This window comes from Pecten maximus, chromosome 1 (genome assembly GCF_902652985.1).
Source record: "Pecten maximus chromosome 1, xPecMax1.1, whole genome shotgun sequence".
In the NCBI taxonomy this organism is placed as follows: Eukaryota; Metazoa; Mollusca; class Bivalvia; order Pectinida; family Pectinidae; genus Pecten; species Pecten maximus.
This window is the reverse complement of record NC_047015.1, coordinates 28,962,037-28,982,765: the sequence shown is the minus strand read 5'-3', so window position 1 is coordinate 28,982,765 and position 20,729 is coordinate 28,962,037. Positions and strand designations below refer to the sequence as shown.

The 20,729-nt window shown below is 37.3% G+C and overlaps 1 protein-coding gene across 1 annotated transcript; it reads left to right on the top strand.

Moving 5' to 3' along the window:
* Window positions 1-643: 643 nt before the first annotated feature.
* LOC117329608 (ankyrin-3-like) lies at window positions 644-20,434 on the top strand. The gene is made up of 10 exons (XM_033887631.1): window positions 644-701; window positions 2,194-2,796; window positions 3,302-3,448; window positions 4,050-4,172; window positions 4,367-4,504; window positions 8,992-9,117; window positions 14,314-14,390; window positions 15,194-15,320; window positions 17,586-17,800; window positions 18,737-20,434. Exons 1-10 carry the CDS (start codon window positions 659-661, stop codon window positions 19,301-19,303), a joined length of 2,166 nt encoding a protein of 721 aa, XP_033743522.1. The 5' UTR covers window positions 644-658; the 3' UTR covers window positions 19,304-20,434.
* Window positions 20,435-20,729: the final 295 nt, after the last annotated feature.

Below are 20,729 nucleotides of genomic sequence, written 5' to 3'. Positions count from 1 at the left end.
TCCAACAGATTGTTAACTGTCTACTCTAACAGATTGTTAACTTCCATTCTAACAGATTGTTAACTGTCCATTCTAACATATTGTTAACTGTCCATTATAACAGATTGTTAACTGTTCACTCTAACAGATTGTTAACTGTCCATTTTTTGTAATGCCACGGTTATATCATGCTGCTGACGTGTCTAGTTACGTCTGATATTTTTATTATCATAGATATTTTATAGCTCTTTAGTAATGTTCTCAATTGAGATGTGCTCAAACTGTTGATGTCTGTTATAAGTCATTGGCTTGTGTTTACTTCTATATATACATGTAGCGACGTAAAATATAGATAACTTGACGTGTACATGTAATCAGAGATGTATAAACATGTATGTGATACCAGAGATATATATATGTCTCTGGTGATACGTATTTTTCAAGGATTTATCGGATATCTAAAAATTGTTCCGAAAATTGTATATCTAATAACCCAAATCGGAAAGATTAACTTAACTTATAAAATTATAACTGTATTAAATAACTCATATTTCTTAAAAAGGACCAAAACAAAAAAGAAAAATACATTTGTTGCACGACGAGCACAACTAGACTTGGCTTACTATGTTACACACCGTGACTATTACACGGGAGATAACTCCCATTTCACAAACTCGCAATGGCTGATGATGCTGGACTGGGCCTTCGAGATAAATCACAAGGTGTGGTCTTTAGGTTTTTGTGCTTGTTTTAGTATTTTTAGTGGGTTACTCCCAATATCGAAACCAATAATTGAATTGAGAGGAGGATAGTCCCAATGGGATTTTAAAAGAATAATTCACCACCGTTATTGCACCGATCAGCAGTACCTTCATGATCAGTGGATCTACTGTCTGTTAGCCCTTTATACCTTTATATGGCGATTTGCAATTGGGCTGAATTTAAAGGTAGTAGAATATTCAAGCAACAAACTCTGCTTCCGCCTCTTCTGCTATAGAATTTTACATAAAAATGCGTGCAGTTTTCACAACACATACAAAACAAATTTATACAAAATTCATACATTGAATAGTGTTGGGTATCCTTACCCGGGTGAATAATTTAATGCATAAAATACTCCCAATACTCCTTCTGTTTTTCTTAGATTTCCCAAATCTCAACCTGTGACTCCACCTGCCTCCCGAGCCAACCGAGACAATATCAATATCAATTTAACATTGTATTTGACACTGTGCGTGAGCCACACCACCCACTCTTTTACACAATTATCTAAAAACTTTGTAAAAGTGCCCGAACCTTTAATTATATTTTCTTTGTAAAATTATCAAATATTCATAAGTCAAAAAAACTTTAAATCATTATGTTACACTGTTGTATTTAACATAGCGGTCAGGGTAGGGAAATTTAAACCTGCATGAGTACCTAAGGAAAACCTACGAGGTAGAGCAGGTGACCTTTGTACCTTTTCACGTCCGATCAGAGAATCGAACCCTGGCTGCCTAGGTGAAAGGCAAGTGAATTACCACTGTGCCACCCAACCACCCCATAGTCTTGGTTATTTTGGTCTATCCCAATTTATGAAGGCAAGGCCTGTTAGTCCAGTATAGTATGTCTTGTTGATATAATTACTGCTCATTACTGCTATTTTTGGACTAACAGGCCTTCAGGCTAACAGACCTTTGGACTATTAAGCCTTTGTAATATAAGGAAGTCACTGAGTAGTAAGGGTGTCATCAAGAACCTTAGACTGTATATGCATCTCAAGTTTTCTAATATGCACATCAGCTCATACAGTCATGGCCACTCTACCTGACACACAACAATTCCCTTACAATGTCACTTGCAGCAACAAAAAGAGCGAATCAGTCATTATCATTTCCTTATCAAAATGTAAGCCTAAACTAACCAATTCAAACACCACCCTCAGTCTCTTATTTTCTGAATCACTGTACCCAATGTTAGTATATTCATCTTTACACATCTCATTGGAACTACATGTAGAGTTCGCCACAGATACCACTGACACAAGGAAAATGCAATACTTTAGCCATTACATCTTTAGATATCTGATCACTGTACATGCTAGTCAGATGAACTTGTCCAGCTACAAGTTTCTTGTGTAAGTTCAAAGTTTGTGTGAATTGAAGGAAGCACTGAAGTGAAAACTTATTAATCTTACTGGTATTTATAATGAATGTATTTTAAACATTCCAGATAACACTAGATCCGGTTTTGAAAAAAGAGAAAAGAGAAGACGAATAAGAAAACTCCAAGATGCAATTTCTCAAAACCAGATCAACATTGTACAGCAGATGATGGAGGAAGATTTTGACGTTGATTTCCAGTACCGTGGCCAGACAGCTTTACAGTTAGCAGTAAAGGAAGGCCTTTGTGACATGTGTGTACCCCTAATTACGAAAGGAGCCGACGTGAATAAGATAGACTCTGACATGAACAGCCTCCTCAATATAGCATGTTGGAGAGGATTTGATGACATAGCAGCATTACTCATACAAAATCAAGCAGATGTTGACTCTCAGAATGACCTTGGCTGTACACCACTGAATACATGTGCCTACAAAGGTCATGCTTGTATCTGTAATCTTTTGTTGAAAGCAAGGGCTGATTCCAACATACAGAACTCACATGGTCAAACACCGCTCCACACAGCAGCCAAACACAGACATGTGGAGATTGTAGACTTACTGAAAAACTCATCCTGTAACATGAATCCAGGAGATGAGACTAGGAAAACTCCCTTGATCTGGGCAGCAGACCTGGGCTTCGCAGACGTAGTAGAATCTCTTCTATCAGGAGGTAACACTTTTTGTCTTAAAAAGGTCTCTTTTGATCATCCTGTCATGTTGGGGGCGGAACACCATTCTGCTGATATTTCTAGGATTCAGGAGTCAAATGGCATTCATAATCACTTTTAACGGAATGGTCCAAACATTGAAAAGATAAAAATTATATTGTATATGTCACCAAAAATATTTTGGTATTTTTCAGTTGGTAAATACTTATGTACATGTATTAAACATGTATGTACTACATGTATAGTTAGTTGCTGTACATAGAACTATGTATCCTGACTTGTATATAATGATGTATAGATGTACATGTACTACAAACTAAAATGTACTTACAGATGTAAATATATACAGGTATACATACCTGGACATGTCACGTTCTAGACCAAATGGCTTGACCTAGTCCTTGGTGTTGCCTTTACATGTCAAATTCAAGGTTATACATGTATAGGTTACACTTATTTATTTAGTGGATTAATTATGTAACGTACTAAATCTGATTTCTATCACAGGCGCTGATCCTAACAAGCAGGACAATTTAGGGCGGACAGCACTTTACTGTGCTGCCTCACAAGGTTATATAGATGTCACACAGAAACTCATCGAAACCAAGGCTAACCTGAACCTCCAAACTACCAAAGGCTGTACACCCTTGCTAGGTATATGGATCAGAGATCAATACTGTAAATCACTTAGATTTCACTAAAACTTTTATTATATCGCGAACTTACTCTTCAGACATATTCCTGAGAATACATGATTTTGGAAATGCTGATCTTGAAATGACTATAATTTGTGAAATGATGAGCTTTTAGGATCATTGATTCTGCAAGACTCCTATATTGGTAACCAATACCTTGGCCATCATCTGGGTGACATTTTCGTACAAATAATCATGAAAGATTTGAATTTGCAATTGACTCTCCTCACGTATAAACACGAAAAGAAATCCCATTTGAAAAATAAGTGACTTACAGTATCATTACATAGTGTTACATAGAGAGATGACTGGTATGAAAGTAAAAATGGTGTTTGAGTAATTAGTGACAAATGAAAGACACAGTTATGAAGAAAAATGCATGAATTCATCAGGGAGGGAATAATTAATAAATCTGGTTTATAGTTGAATGATGTAATGATAAGGAAGCGTTATAAGTTAATTCTGTGTATAATTGATGTGTGATAATTAGATATATACCGCACTACAAAAACATTTAACAGTATATTTCAATTGTTTAAATGTAATGTTTCCATTAACAGATGCTATAGGAAGTTCTTGTTCAGGCTCTCTTGACATAGCCAAGCTGCTCATCAGTTCAGGGTGTGATGTGAACTTAGCAGACCGACAAAAACAGGCACCTATACATGCTGCAGTGCGTCAGGGTAAGTTTGCTTTGTTATACAATTTGTCAAGGTACATTAATTTGCAAAATAAAATAAAGATTGTAATTGATATGGTATATTGTAAATATACAGCACTGTATGGAAGATGAAATATACCATTATAATATCATTTACATTTTGCTGAAGATATGTAGGTGTGATATACTTAATGAATATTGTTTTATTCCGGGTAGTTTCCCAAATGTTTGGATCTCCAACTGAGAATGCCTTGGCGTTAGTGAAGATTCTTGTGTCTGGAAAGTGTGATGTGAACCAGCTCGATAGCGAGGGATGGACACCTCTCTACCAGGCAGCTTTAGCTGGTAACCAAGGTAACCCTATCTCTACCAGACAGTCTTAGCTGGTAACCAAGGTAACCCTATCTCTACCAGACAGTCTAAGCTTGTAACCAAGGTATAACCATATATCTACCAGGCAGCCTTAGTTGGTAACCCAGATATTCCTGTCTGAACCAGACAGTCTTAGTTGGTAACCAATGAAACCCTATCTCTACCAGACAGTCTCAGCTGGTAACCAAGGTAACTCTATCTCTACCAGACAGCCTTAGTTGGTTACTTAAGTACCCTAGCTATCTCTAACAGATAGTCTTTGCTGGTAACCAACATAACCTTATCTGTACTAGGCAGAATCAATTGGTTGTCATGGTAACCTTATCAGTACCAGGTAGCCTTGGCTTGTGACTAAGGTTAGCCTATCTCTACTAACAGGCAGCCATAGCTAGTAAGCTAACACTATCACCAGTATTGACCATTCGTGATCAGAATATTTTTTCATTTCCCGCTTTCACTGAAACGGGGGATATAGTTTGGGTTTGTCCATCTGTCACACTTCGTTTCTTTGCAATAACTGCAACTAATATCATTGGATTTTCTTGAAACTTGGTAACAACATTAAATGGCTAAATGACTGCCATGTTTGATTATCACTTTTCGCGACATTATTTAGCTGATTTATAGCCCCTTGATTTACAAAAAATGTAATTCTTGGACTTTTCTGTACTATAACGCCAACAAATATGATCAGATTTTCTTGAAACGTTATAGCAATTAACATTAAATGCTTAAATGGCTCGCCAAGTTTGATCACCACTTTTCGTGGCCGTTATTTGGCTGAGTTATGGCCCACTCAATAACTGGTGGAAATATTATCCATCTACATTTGTAGTTCTCTTCAAACTTTATACAAGGACTCAGCCAAATTCAGTAGCTTTGTTAATGTCAGGGCTAATCCTGTCAACAGGTGAGCATGGAAATTACATGTTCCAACCTAACCTCAAAAGAGTTCACCTACAATATGATTATCCTCCTCAGGAAAGGGGGGAAAGCGGGGGAAATAAATTCTACAAATTAGCTTGTACCAGAAAGATTTGAAAGTTATAATTTTAACAGTCAAATCTTGAATGTCAGAAGAGATATTACACACTACATATGTATTTATAATGTATACCCCAAACTAGTATAAAAATGTATACTGTTTGGAGTCATTTTAAATACCACAAACATGAAAATTGTATACCAGTGCAATACCAGAAATTGGCAATTTGGTGTGACATCCTCGATACTCCAGGGGTTATGATCACTTTCGTTCTCTGCAACACAGGAATGTCATGGCAAAATCAGAGGCATACAACTATTAACACCTGATCAAAGCTAGTCATTTGTTTAAGATAATTTAATTAGATGATCAATAGCCTTCAGTTCTGACATAGGCCAGGGGTGCTGAAAGCCAAAGTGAACAAAACCCCCAGAGTATCGAGGATGCACTAGGGATGACAGAAGACTTATAATATCATAATTTGGAGACAACAGTCACTGACTTACTGGTAGCTAATATTAACATATTGATTATTTTTTAGCTCACCTGGTCCAAAGGACCAAGGTGAGCTTATGCCATACCGTGGCGTCCGTCGTCCGTCGTCTGTCGTCCGTCCGTCGTCCGTCGTCCGTCCGTCCGTCAACAATTGACTTCTTCTTCATAACCACTGATCAGAATTTGACCAAATTTGGTCAGAAGCATCCCTATGGGTAGGGGACTCAAAATTGTACAAATGATGGGGCTGACCCCCCAGGGGCCTGAAGGGCGGGGCCAAAAGGGGTCAATTTGGCTATATGATATAAACAACTTCTTCTCTGAAACCGAGCAAAGGATATTGCTCCTATTTGCCTGGAAGCATCACTATGAGGTGGGGATTCAAAATTGTACAAATGGTGGTGCTGACCCCCTAGGGGCCTGAGGGGCGGGACCAAAATGGGTCAATATAGCTATATTGATATTAACGACTTCTTCTCTGGAACCGAGCAATGGATATCACTCATATTTGCCTGGTAGCATCACTTTGGGGTGGGGATTCAAAATTGTACAAATGATGGGACTGACCCCCTAGGGGCCTGAGGGGCGGGGCCAAAATAGCTATATTGATAATACTGACTTCTTCTCTGAAACCGAGCAATGGATATCGCTCATATTTGCCTTGTAGCATTACTTTGGGATCGGGATTCAAAATTGTACAAATGATGGGGCTGACCCCCAGGGGCCTGAAGGGCGGGGCCAAAAGTGTTCAATTGGGCTATATTGATATAAACAACTTCTTCTCTGAAAGCGAGCAAAGGATATTGCTCCTATTTGCCTGGAAGCATCACTATGAGGTGGGGATTCAAAATTGTACAAATGGTGGTGCTGACCCTCTAGGGGCCTGAGGGGCGGGGCCAAAATGGGTCAATATAGCTATATTGATATTAACGACTTCTTCTCTGGAACCGAGCAATGGATATCACTCATATTTGCCTGGTAGCATCACTTTGGGGTGGGGATTCAAAATTGTACAAATGATGGGACTGACCCCCTAGGGGCCTGAGGGGCGGGGCCAAAATGGGTCAATATAGCTATATTGATAATACCGACTTCTTCTCTGAAACCGAGCAATGGATATCGCTCATATTTGCCTTGTAGCATTACTTTGGGATCGGGATTCAAAATTGTACAAATGATGGGGCTGACCCCCAGGGGCCTGAAGGGCGGGGCCAAAAGTGTTCAATTGGGCTATATTGATATAAACAACTTCTTCTCTGAAAGCGAGCAAAGGATATTGCTCCTATTTGCCTGGAAGCATCACTATGAGGTGGGGATTCAAAATTGTACAAATGGTGGTGCTGACCCTCTAGGGGCCTGAGGGGCGGGGCCAAAATGGGTCAATATAGCTATATTGATATTAACGACTTCTTCTCTGGAACCGAGCAATGGATATCACTCATATTTGCCTGGTAGCATCACTTTGGGGTGGGGATTCAAAATTGTACAAATGATGGGACTGACCCCCTAGGGGCCTGAGGGGCGGGGCCAAAATGGGTCAATATAGCTATATTGATAATACCGACTTCTTCTCTGAAACCGAGCAATGGATATCGCTCATATTTGCCTTGTAACATTACTTTGTGATCGGGATTCAAAATTGTACAAATGATGGGGCTGACCCCCAGGGGCCTGAAGGGCGGGGCCAAAAGTGTTCAATTGGGCTATATTGATATAAACAACTTCTTCTCTGAAAGTGAGCAAAGGATATTGCTCCTATTTGCCTGGAAGCATCACTATGAGGTGGGGATTCAAAATTGTACAAATGGTGGTGCTGACCCCCTAGGGGCCTGAGGGGTGGGGCCAAAATGGGTCAATATAGCTATATTGATATTAACAACTTCTTCTCTGAAACTGAGCAATGGATATCACTCATATTTGCCTGGTAGCATCACTTTGGGGTGGGGATTCAAAATTGTACAAATGATGGGACTGACCCCTTAGGGGCCTGAGGGGCGGGGCCAAATGTGTTCAATTGGGCTATATTGATTTAAACAACTTCTTCTCTGAAACTGAGCAAAGGATATTGCTCATATTTTCCTGGTAGCAACAATATGGGGTGGGGATTCAAAATTGTACAAATGGTGTGGCTGACCCCTGGGGGCCTGAAGGGCGGGGCCAAGAGGGGTCAATTTGGCTAAATTGATATGAACAACTTCTCCTCTGAAACTAAGCAATATATATTGCTCAATTTTGACTGTGAGAATCGCTTTGGGGTAGGGATTCAAAATTGTACAAATGACAGGGCTGACCCCAGGGGACCTAAGAGGCGGGGCCAAAAGGGGTTATTTTGGCAGAATTGATATAAACAACTTTTTCTCTGAAACTAAGCAATGGATATCTTTAATATGTGACTGGTAGCATTCCCTTGGGTTAAGGATGCAAAATTGTATAAATGATGGGGCCGACCCCTTGGAGGCTGAGGGGCTGGGCCAAAAGGGGTCAATTTTGCTAAATTGATATGAACAACTTCTCTGAAACAGCTCATATTTGACTATTAGCATCCTATTGGGGTAGGGATTCAAAATTGTATAAAGGAAGGAGCTGACCCCCCAGGGGGCAGAGGGCAGGGTCAAAAGGGGTCAATTGGTCTAAACAAGATCTTCTCTGAAAGTAAGCAATGGATATCACTCACATTTGTGTGGTAGCATCCCTATGGGGTCGCGCCAAAAGTCAATTTCATTTCATGGATTAATGCACCTTTTGGTATTTTTAGTATTAAAATAAAACCAATGTACATGTACCCATATAAAATGCTTATGATATATATTGACATAGCAATACCAGCGACAAATATACTTAAGCATCATTCTTGTTTCATATCTCATGAAACCAGGTGAGCGATTCAGGCCCTCTGGGCCTCTTGTTGTTAAGCAGTATGTAACAACTATTTAATTATCCTAGTATTCTGTAGTCACGTGACTAAATGTCTCAAATATGTTTACAACAGAAATAACCAAGATATTGCTGGAAGGCCATGCCGACGTGACTCTCCAAACAAAAAACGGAAACAGTGTCCTACATGCTGGAGCAATGGGAAACAGCCTGGCAGTAGTCAACACATTGTTGTCAGCAGGTTGGTGTATATCACAATATGTTCTGATTAATTTAATTTAAGTTCATGACAATAAACATGAAAATGTTGATATTACTATAGATGTCAATGTGCTTTTTATTGTGAAAGAAGAGAAAAGGTAAAAAAAACTAGGCAAAATATGCTTTCACTTGTGTCGGTCAGTAATTCAAACATACTGTTGTGAATTTTTAGTTATTTGTCATATCATTCCTTGAAATTGATGTAAACTGGTACAAGTTAATTTATACAAAGACATTTTAGCAGAATATGATTATATAATTTATACAAGGACATGATAAAAAAATAGCTCCCATTCTGTATAAACCTTATCATTGTTGATATAAGTAAGCTCTAACAGCATGTTTTACTAGTACAGTGTATGTACATCTTATGTAACTAAAGTAACTACTTAGTATATTAGTTAGAGAAGTCCACAATATTCCTGCTCACTGTTGCTACATCAACTAAACCAAACATAATGTATATCTTTTAAACTAAAGATGTGCCAACATTAACATTTCCTCAACAAAAAAAGTTAGATAAGACAATTTTTTTAATTCTTTGCCCTAACACATTTACAAAGGACTAATTTACATCTCAAATGATTATATTTGCAGGTAAGTGAAGCAAGTTCTTTTCATTTGCCTTAATTAAGCACACTCATTTGCTTTCCCTCAAGAAGATTATTTATTTTACAACAATTGCGAAACAAGTTATATCAACTTTTATTAATCATGCTTCTTGGCCAAGATTGAAGTGCATAAATGGTCTAACTGAGGATGACTTTTATGTCTGATAAGGGAGTCGAACCCCGGGCCTAGGTGAAAGGCAAGTGTGTTACCACTGCGCCGCCCGACCATATAAATACATTATAAGCCCAAAGCACAGTATACATGTTGCATATACTACTACTGGCATATTGTGATGGGTAGTCTAACTCCTTTGTATCAACAGGTTGTGATGGGTAGATAACTCTTTATATCAACAGGTTGTGGTGGGTAGATAACTCTTTGTATTAACAGGTTGTGCTGGGTAGATAACTCCTTTGTATCAACAGGTTGTGATGGGTAGATAACTCTTTATATCAACAGGTTGTGATGGGTAGATAACTCTTTGTATCAACAGGTTGTGATGGGTAGATAACTCTTTGTATCAACAGGTTGTGATGGGTAGATAACTCTTTATATCAACAGGTTGTGATGGGTAGATAACTCTTTGTATCAACAGGTTGTGATGGGTAGATAACTCTTTATATCAACAGGTTGTGATGGGTAGATAACTCTTTGTATCAACAGGTTGTGATGGGTAGATAACTCTTTATATCAACAGGTTGTGATGGGTAGATAACTCTTTGTATCAACAGGTTGTGATGGGTAGATAACTCTTTATATCAACAGGTTGTGATGGGTAGATAACTCTTTGTATCAACAGGTTGTGATGGGTAGATAACTCCTTTGTATCAACAGGTTGTGATGGTAGATAACTCTTTGTATCAACAGGTTGTGATGGTAGATAACTCTTTGTATCAACAGGTTGTGATGGGTAGATAGCTCTTTATATCAACAGGTTGTGATGGTAGATAACTCTTTGTATTAACAGGTTGTGATGGGTAGATAACTCCTTTGTATCAACAGGTTGTGATGGTAGATAACTCTTTGTATTAACAGGTTGTGCTGGGTAGATAACTCCTTTGTATCAACAGGTTGTGATGGGTAGATAACTCTTTATATCAACAGGTTGTGATGGGTAGATAACTCTTTGTATTAACAGGTTGTGCTGGGTAGATAACTCCTTTGTATCAACAGGTTGTGATGGGTAGATAACTCTTTATATCAACAGGTTGTGATGGGTAGATAACTCTTTGTATCAACAGGTTGTGATGGGTAGATAACTCTTTGTATCAACAGGTTGTGATGGGTAGATAACTCTTTGTATCAACAGGTTGTGATGGGTAGATAACTCTTTGTATCAACAGGTTGTGATGGGTAGATAACTCTTTATATCAACAGGTTGTGATGGGTAGATAACTCTTTGTATCAACAGGTTGTGATGGGTAGATAACTCCTTTGTATCAACAGGTTGTGATGGTAGATAACTCTTTGTATCAACAGGTTGTGGTGGGTAGATAACTCTTTATATCAACAGGTTGTGATGGTAGATAACTCTTTGTATCAACAGGTTGTGATGGGTAGATAACTCTTTATATCAACAGGTTGTGATGGGTAGATAACTCTTTGTATCAACAGGTTGTGATGGGTAGATAACTCTTTATATCAACAGGTTGTGATGGGTAGATAACTCTTTGTATCAACAGGTTGTGATGGGTAGATAACTCCTTTGTATCAACAGGTTGTGATGGTAGATAACTCTTTGTATTAACAGGTTGTGATGGGTAGATAACTCTTTGTATCAACAGGTTGTGATGGTAGATAACTCTTTGTATCAACAGGTTGTGATGGGTAGATAACTCTTTATATCAACAGGTTGTGATGGGTAGATAACTCCTTTGTATCAACAGGTTGTGATGGTAGATAACTCTTTGTATCAACAGGTTGTGATGGGTAGATAACTCTTTATATCAACAGGTTGTGATGGGTAGATAACTCCTTTGTATCAACAGGTTGTGATGGTAGATAACTCTTTGTATCAACAGGTTGTGATGGGTAGATAACTCTTTGTATTAACAGGTTGTGATGGGTAGATAACTCTTTATATCAACAGGTTGTGATGGGTAGATAACTCTTTGTATCAACAGGTTGTGATGGGTAGATAACTCCTTTGTATCAACAGGTTGTGATGGTAGAAAACTCTTTGTATCAACAGGTTGTGGTGGGTAGTCTAACTCCTTTGTATCAACAGGTTGTGATGGTAGATAACTCTTTGTATTAACAGGTTGTGATGGGTAGATAACTCTTCGTATCAACAGGTTGTGATGGTAGATAACTCTTTATATCAACAGGTTGTGATGGGTAGTCTAACTCCTTTGTATCAACAGGTTGTGATGGTAGATAACTCCTTTGTATCAACAGGTTGTGATGGTAGATAACTCTTTGTATCAACAGGTTGTGATGGTAGATAACTCTTTGTATCAACAGGTTGTGATGGGTAGATAACTCTTTGTATCAACAGGTTGTGATGGTAGATAACTCTTTGTATTAACAGGTTGTGGTGGGTAGTCTAACTCCTTTGTATCAACAGGTTGTGATGGTAGATAACTCTTTGTATCAACAGGTTGTGGTGGGTAGTCTAACTCCTTTATATCAACAGGTTGTGATGGGTAGTCTAACTCCTTTATATCAACAGGTTGTGATGGTAGATAACTCTTTGTATCAACAGGTTGTGATGGGTAGATAACTCTTTGTATCAACAGGTTGTGATGGGTAGATAACTCTTTGTATCAACAGGTTGTGATGGTAGATAACTCCTTTGTATCAACAGGTTGTGATGGTAGATAACTCTTTGTATCAACAGGTTGTGGTGGGTAGTCTAACTCCTTTGTATCAACAGGTTGTGATGGTAGATAACTCTTTGTATCAACAGGTTGTGATGGGTAGATAACTCTTTGTATCAACAGGTTGTGATGGGTAGATAACTCTTTATATCAACAGGTTGTGATGGGTAGTCTAACTCCTTTGTATCAACAGGTTGTGATGGTAGATAACTCCTTTGTATCAACAGGTTGTGATGGTAGATAACTCTTTGTATCAACAGGTTGTGATGGTAGATAACTCTTTGTATCAACAGGTTGTGATGGTAGATAACTCTTTGTATCAACAGGTTGTGATGGGTAGATAACTCTTTGTATCAACAGGTTGTGATGGTAGATAACTCTTTGTATTAACAGGTTGTGATGGGTAGTCTAACTCCTTTGTATCAACAGGTTGTGATGGTAGATAACTCCTTTGTATCAACAGGTTGTGATGGTAGATAACTCTTTGTATTAACAGGTTCTGCTGGGTAGTCTAACTCCTTTGTATCAACAGGTTGTGATGGGTAGATAACTCCTTTGTATCAACAGGTTGTGATGGGTAGATAACTCTTTATATCAACAGGTTGTGATGGGTAGATAACTCTTTGTATCAACAGGTTGTGGTGGGTAGTCTAACTCCTTTGTATCAACAGGTTGTGATGGTAGATAACTCCTTTGTATCAACAGGTTGTGATGGTAGATAACTCTTTGTATTAACAGGTTCTGCTGGGTAGTCTAACTCCTTTGTATCAACAGGTTGTGATGGGTAGATAACTCCTTTGTATCAACAGGTTGTGATGGGTAGATAACTCTTTATATCAACAGGTTGTGATGGTAGATAACTCCTTTGTATCAACAGGTTGTGATGGTAGATAACTCTTTGTATCAACAGGTTGTGATGGGTAGATAACTCTTTGTATTAACAGGTTGTGATGGTAGATAACTCTTTGTATTAACAGGTTGTGATGGGTAGATAACTCTTTGTATCAACAGGTTGTGATGGGTAGTCTAACTCCTTTGTATCAACAGGTTGTGATGGGTAGATAACTCTTTGTATCAACAGGTTGTGATGGGTAGTCTAACTCATTTGTATCAACAGGTTGTGATGGGTAGATAACTCCTTTGTATCAACAGGTTGTGATGGGTAGATAACTCTTTGTATTAACAGGTTGTGATGGGTAGATAACTCTTTGTATCAACAGGTTGTGGTGGGTAGTCTAACTCCTTTGTATCAACAGGTTGTGATGGTAGATAACTCTTTGTATTAACAGGTTGTGATGGTAGATAACTCTTTGTATCAACAGGTTGTGATGGGTAGTCTAACTCCTTTGTATCAACAGGTTGTGATGGGTAGATAACTCTTTGTATCAACAGGTTAAGATGGGTAGTCTAACTCCTTTGTATCAACAGGTTGTGATGGTAGATAACTCTTTGTATCAACAGGTTGTGATGGGTAAATACATGTAAACTCCTTTGTATCAACAGGTTGTGATGGGTAGATAACTCTTTGTATCAACAGGTTGTGATAGGTAGTCTAACTCCTTTGTATCAACAGGTTGTGATGGGTAGATAACTCTTTATATCAACAGGTTGTGATGGGTAGATAACTCTTTGTATCAACAGGTTGTGATGGGTAGTCTAACTCCTTTGTATCAACAGGTTGTGATGGGTAGATAACTCTTTGTATCAACAGGTTGTGATGGGTAGATAACTCTTTGTATCAACAGGTTGTGATGTGAATAAAACCAACTCCAATGGTGAGCATGCCCTGTTTGCAGCAATCACATGCAGAAGTAACATGCAGGTAAAATATTCCTAGAGAATGAAAAACACATAGCATGTGTTGATAGAAGTACATAATGCCATTGAACTTTATCTGTAGCGATCAAAGTGTAAAATCAATTCTGATCTGGGTCTGTATCTCCAAAATCTAAGTACCTGAGGTAATAGGATTGTCTAGATTATAACTTTAAAATAACATAACTAACTTAGATGTGTATATAAAGATCTGTAAATTTGTCTCGCTAACTTGAAAGTTTTCACATATATTCTCATAGATATGAGTTATATAGGTTTGTGATAAAAAGAATTTTACACTTGTGGCTATGTCACAAAACGTATTCAATAATTTTTTATATACTGAACTAAAAGCTTGTTTGTATTAATGAATTACGTATTACATAGCCACTTGTGTAAAATCCTCTATGTAAATGTATGACATACTCTGTACATGTACTTACATTGTCTGTCCCATTGTTAGTTTGTCATTTTTAAACAAAATGATAACTCCCAGCCACTGGCACTAGTACAAGATGGCACCCTGAAGATTGACATTAAATTTATTATTTTTCAGTGCTATAAAATATGTGCAGGTAGTAATCAGAGCTAAAAGAAATACTTGTGATGGCGAAGGACAAGGGTATAAAGTTTACTGAGCCGTGGCTCCTTTTATATCCTAATTGTCTGAATACAACCATTTCCCAATTCTACGTTACTTTACTCAATATAGCCACAGCTAATAAACATAATGTACATATTCTTCTTCCACTTGTACGTTAATGAAATCCAATCTTGTCATTACTCTGATTTACATTCGTTTTTGTACAGATTGTGAATGTCCTGATCAAATCTGGAAGTGACATTGATTTGAAGGAGAAGAAGTTAAACTGTTCTGTCCTTCACCAGGCTATCATCCAACACTATACAGAGGCGGCCTTACTTTTGATAGAAGCAGGTATAGATCAAGCATGATTGTTACACCTTTTATTTTTTCAGGTCACCTGAGACAAAGCCTGCATTCTACTTGATACTGTACAAACTTTGGGTGAAAGTGTTCGTTTTAGTACCCTATGTCCTGTTCTGTATCACTTTCTATTACCTGCATTATGAACTTAATTGTTATTTTAATTTCAATAATGGCTTAATGAAAAAATCAAACTTTCTATATGGAATGAATTAAATATTCCTTCTTTGATAAAGACATCTTTGAAATGAAAATAAAGCTCACAGTCCAGGAAATTGGGATCTTGCCGACTTACAATTTTCACCCAAACCAATATGACATTTATATTAGCCTCACTTTTAATATTATTGCATCACTTCCTCAAAAAAACCATTTGCATAGGGCTATTTTTAGAAAGTGTTTTTATGGTCAAGCTGGACACTAGACTGTCCAAAGTTGATGAAAGAAGGAATTGTCAGCTGGAGGCAAAATATATATTTCATGTTCGAAATTTGATATTTTCTAAATATTTTTTATGTTGGTGATATTTTCCGGATATTTTATTACATGGACGTTGACGTTATTCTTGAGTAGGTCATTGTATGTTGCAACTCACAATCAGGCCTGTGTTGTTAGCTAGATGTCAATTGTCATGGCTTTAGATCAAAGATGACATCATTCCTTGGCTTCTGTAGGGAACATTGGATGATCCTATGATTATTGATACATAATGGTGTATTTAAAACAAAGGTAAATTATTTCTCAATAGATGGTGTAATGTACATCATTCTTATGTCGAAAAGTTAGGTTAGAGGTCAAGGTCAAGACAGAGGCCCGGTTGTTAGCCCAGTTCAAACCTCCAACCTTAAGGGCCAGTGGAATGCTTTTTGTGTGGTCTCTTCCCTTTGACTTAGCTGTCAGAACATAGTATCAACACAGATATCAAGTCAGTCAATGCAATGTGGGGGGGGGGGGGGGCTAAAGAAGTGTATTGAGGATTTGGAAGAGTTTATGTTGCGTTCCTTCGTACCTCTTGTGTTCCTCAAGAGGCATAAGTCAAAGGTCAGAGTTGTTTTGGTAGAGATATGTTTTGTAAAACTGAAGTTTTCTTACTTATGATGAAATAATACATTAAAACACCTATGCTCCATATGGAATGTATTGGATAGAACACAGCCATTTTCGTTTATTGCAGTCCAAATAATTTTGATCATATGGACCAGATTGATTTGTTAATGAATCAAGGACAACCTAAGTGATCATATTTTTACTTCCATGCAGATATTGACAAAGACTTTCAAGGCCTGTTTTAACATCTGCAAGTCCATGTAAATTTATGCCTGATATGCTACATTTTAGAATTGACAAACCAGTTAGACTGCTCAAATGAAAATACCCCAGGTCTCAGGAAACCTTTTAATAGACATCTCTAGTTCTTGGCATAGATGTACCTACTACATACTGGTTCACAGACATGTACTACGCAATTCCTGGGGGTGGTATGTCAGTGCTAACAAAAGTGAAAATTTCTGATGTTCATTAAAATCGTGAAAATTGCATGTGCTCATATAAAACAAGTCAATCACATTATTCACAGATTAAAATACAACATCCCCTGTTCTGTGGGTAGACTGATGCATATTATACAATTGTGGTCCTCTCAAAAAACACTTCTATAGAGTAAATGTGCGCAACCATGTCTATTAGATGGTATGTATATTCATATGTTTTCTTTTGATATGACCCCCAGTCATCCCATTCTATGAGTTCATGTTTTTGTATATAGTACGTCTACACTCAGAACTGGGTGTATAATGTTTGTTCATAATTGTGAATGAAGTTATTTTGTATAACAGGGAGTAATGAAGTTATTTTGTATAACGGGGTGTAATGAAGTTATTTTGTATAACAGGGAGTAATGAAGTTATTTTGTGTAACACGGTATATAATGAAGTTATTTTGTATAACAGGGTGTAATGAAGTTATTTTGTATAACAGGGAGTAATGAAGTTATTTTGTATAACGGGGAGTAATGAAGTTATTTTGTATAACAGGGTGTAATGAAGTTATTTTGTATAACAGGGTGTAATGAAGTTATTTTGTATAACAGGATGTAATGAAGTTATTTTGTATAACGGGGTATAATGAAGTTATTTTGTATAACAGGGTGTAATGAAGTTATTTTGTATAACAGGATGTAATGAAGTTATTTGTATAACGGGGTATAATGAAGTTATTTTGTATAACGGGGTGTAATGAAGTTATTTTGTATAACAGGGTGTAATATCAATGCTGTCACAGTCAAGCTGCAGACTCCTCTGTATACAGCCGCTGAGAAAGGCAATGAAACTGTGACAGAAAAGCTTGTCAGTATGCCGAAATGTCTACTTAATGGCACCAAGCATTCAACAGTTCCTCTTCATGTTGCTGTCACCAACAACCACTCCAAGGTAGCCAAGATACTCATCAAAGCTGGCTGCAACATCAACCAGGTAATGTGTTTCTCAGTAATATGGTCCAGTCTGGGAAGGGCCGTAATGATGCCAATATTTGTCAACTATTTAAATGCATTCACATCATTGAGCAAAGGAAGCAGTGCCAAAGGTTCAGATTTCAAATAATATATGGATAATAACAAATAATTTGGAGATATTTACCTTGGAAAAACAAATTATGTATAGATATCTACCTGGTAGTAACAAATGATTATAGATATCTACCTGGGAAAAACAAATTATGTATAGATATCTACCTGGTAATAACAAATTATGTATAGATATCTACCTGGTAATAACAAATTATGTATAGATATCTACCTGGTAATAACAAATGATTATAGATATCTACCTGGTTATAACAAATTATGTATAGATATCTACCTGGTAATAACAAATAATGTATAGATATCTACCTGGTAATAACAAATTATGTTGATATCTACCTGGTAATAACAAATTATATAGATATCTACCTGGTAATAACAAATTATGTATAGATATCTACCTGGTAATAACAAATTATGTATAGATATCTACCTGGTAATAACAAATTATGTAGATATCTACCTGGTAATAACAAATTATGTATAGATATCTACCTGGTAATAACAAATTATGTAGATATCTACCTGGTAATAACAAATTATGTATAGATATCTACCTGGTAGTAACAAATGATTATAGATATCTACCTGGTTATAACAAATTACATTATTGTATTTCTAGATAGCTACCTCATTATAACAAATAGTTTATAGATATATACCTGATAATATGTGTAGCCTACATAATCCATATGCTTTGCACTGTCTGAATAATTACATCAAGCATATTATATAGAATGTTGATTTATTATTTGATGCTCAAATGAACTAGTATCAGAAAAATATTATACCAAAAATAATGAAAATGAAATTGTTTATTTTTCAGATGAATGACAAATGCATGACCCCTATCATGGCTGCCACAGAGGAAAACAGTGTGGATGTTGCTATGGTGCTGCTCAGGTATGGTTGTGACCTCAATGGACAAGCCAAGGTCAGGAAGGTGTTGCCCTGCTGTATAGTGAGGGAGGACCCCCATCCACATTTTGACCTTGAACCTTTGTTTCTGGCCTTGACCCACAAGAATGTCAAACTGTTGATGTTATACATGAAGTTTTACTTCTGTATCCCATACAAGCTGATTAAGATTTTGTCAGACATTCTGAGGACATCCAGGGACATGAATACTCAGTATACACCGGCTCAGAAAAAGACAATTCTGGCTGTATTTGATCATACCTTGAAGCATCCAAGAAAACTACAGGAAATCTCAAGGGCTATGATAAGGGAAAAGCTGGGGAGTAGGCCAGAGGTTAAAGTGAAAAGTCTTACGCTAGCAAGCAAGTTAAAAGATTATGTTTTGATGTCAGATGTTTTAGGTGAGGAGGAGGAGGAAGAAGAGCCATCACAGGAAGAGAAAGAGAGAGGCAGGTTTGGTTTAGTGATGGACTAGGTCAATCAGTGCAATAGATAAATCACTTCATACAATCTAGATTCTGAAACTGCAAAAAAATGTGCAATTTTGTTGTTTTAAGTTATTTTTGTTTCCAGCTGTTCCCTTATAACTTATTATTTATTTTTGTTGAATGAGTTTTTGTTTTCAGTAGGTAGAAACCGTTATCTTGTTTCATTATTGTCATTTGTTAGTTACATTATTTATTATTGACCTTAAATAGCCTCTCAATATTTTTGTCTGATAAATATGTAAAAGTGAAGGATATACAGGTCACCTTACTAGCTCATGTGAGTGGGAATCTCGCTTTAGTCTATAGAGCCAAATGTATATCTAAGTCCATCATGGACATTGTATTTTTCATTCCTCTTTCCTATTACACAAATATACAGATTTTTTACCTTCTTCAGATCTTGTTAATATGGTGAAATGAACAAATCACTGTAAGATCGTGTTCACTTGTGTATTTTTTGGAACTTAGATGTTCATGTTGTTGAATTTGATGATTTTCCTTTTTTACATTATCCCTGGTGCTATATATATATGCCACAAAGAATTTAGTGTAACAAGATGGTCATTCTTTACTCCGTCCATCATAGAGTGGTAAGTTAGTTTTGCATTCGAGTACACTGTATTGATAAATATGGCAGGTTTAATTTTATCTATATTATTGTCATAGTAAATGCTGTTTTCTGCTGATATGTAGTAAGATTTGTTTACAAAATGGTATCAATTGTGTAGTTAAGTAAACCTTGATGGTGAAGTGTTGAAAGGGCTTAAGGTACTTATGGTTATTCCAGTTAAATTTAGTTAAATCAACTTATATTACCTGTTTATCACTCTTGTTGGCCCGGATGGAAGCGCTCAACAGGTCTTACTGTGGAAGGAAATCGCAGTACCAAGTTCACAGTCACGAATTAATTCAAACAGTATTATATAATAGGCCACTTTTACTTTAGTGCCCACCATGCTTAGATTTTCTTTATGTCTGCATCCTCCCATAGGATAAACACAAATTTAAATGTACAATGGGTTTTTAGCTCACCTGGACCGAAGGTCCGGTGAGCTTATGCCATGGTGCAGCGTCCGTCGTCCGGCGTCCGGCGTCCGTCGTCCGTCCGTCAACATTTGCTTCAAATCGCTACTAGTCAAAAAGTTCTTATTGGATTTTGACCAAATTTGGTCAGAAACATCCTTGGCAGAAGGGGATCAGATTTTGCATAAATGGTGGCTCTGACCCCCAAGGGGCCTGAGGGGCAGGGCCCAATAGGGGAAATTGAGGCAATTCCTTTAAATCGCTACTAGTCATAAAGTTATGAATGGATTTGAACCCAATTTGGTCAGAAACATCCTTTGGGGAAGGGGAACAGATTTTGCATAAATGGTGACTCTGACCCCCAAGGGGCCAAAGGGGCGGGGCCTAATG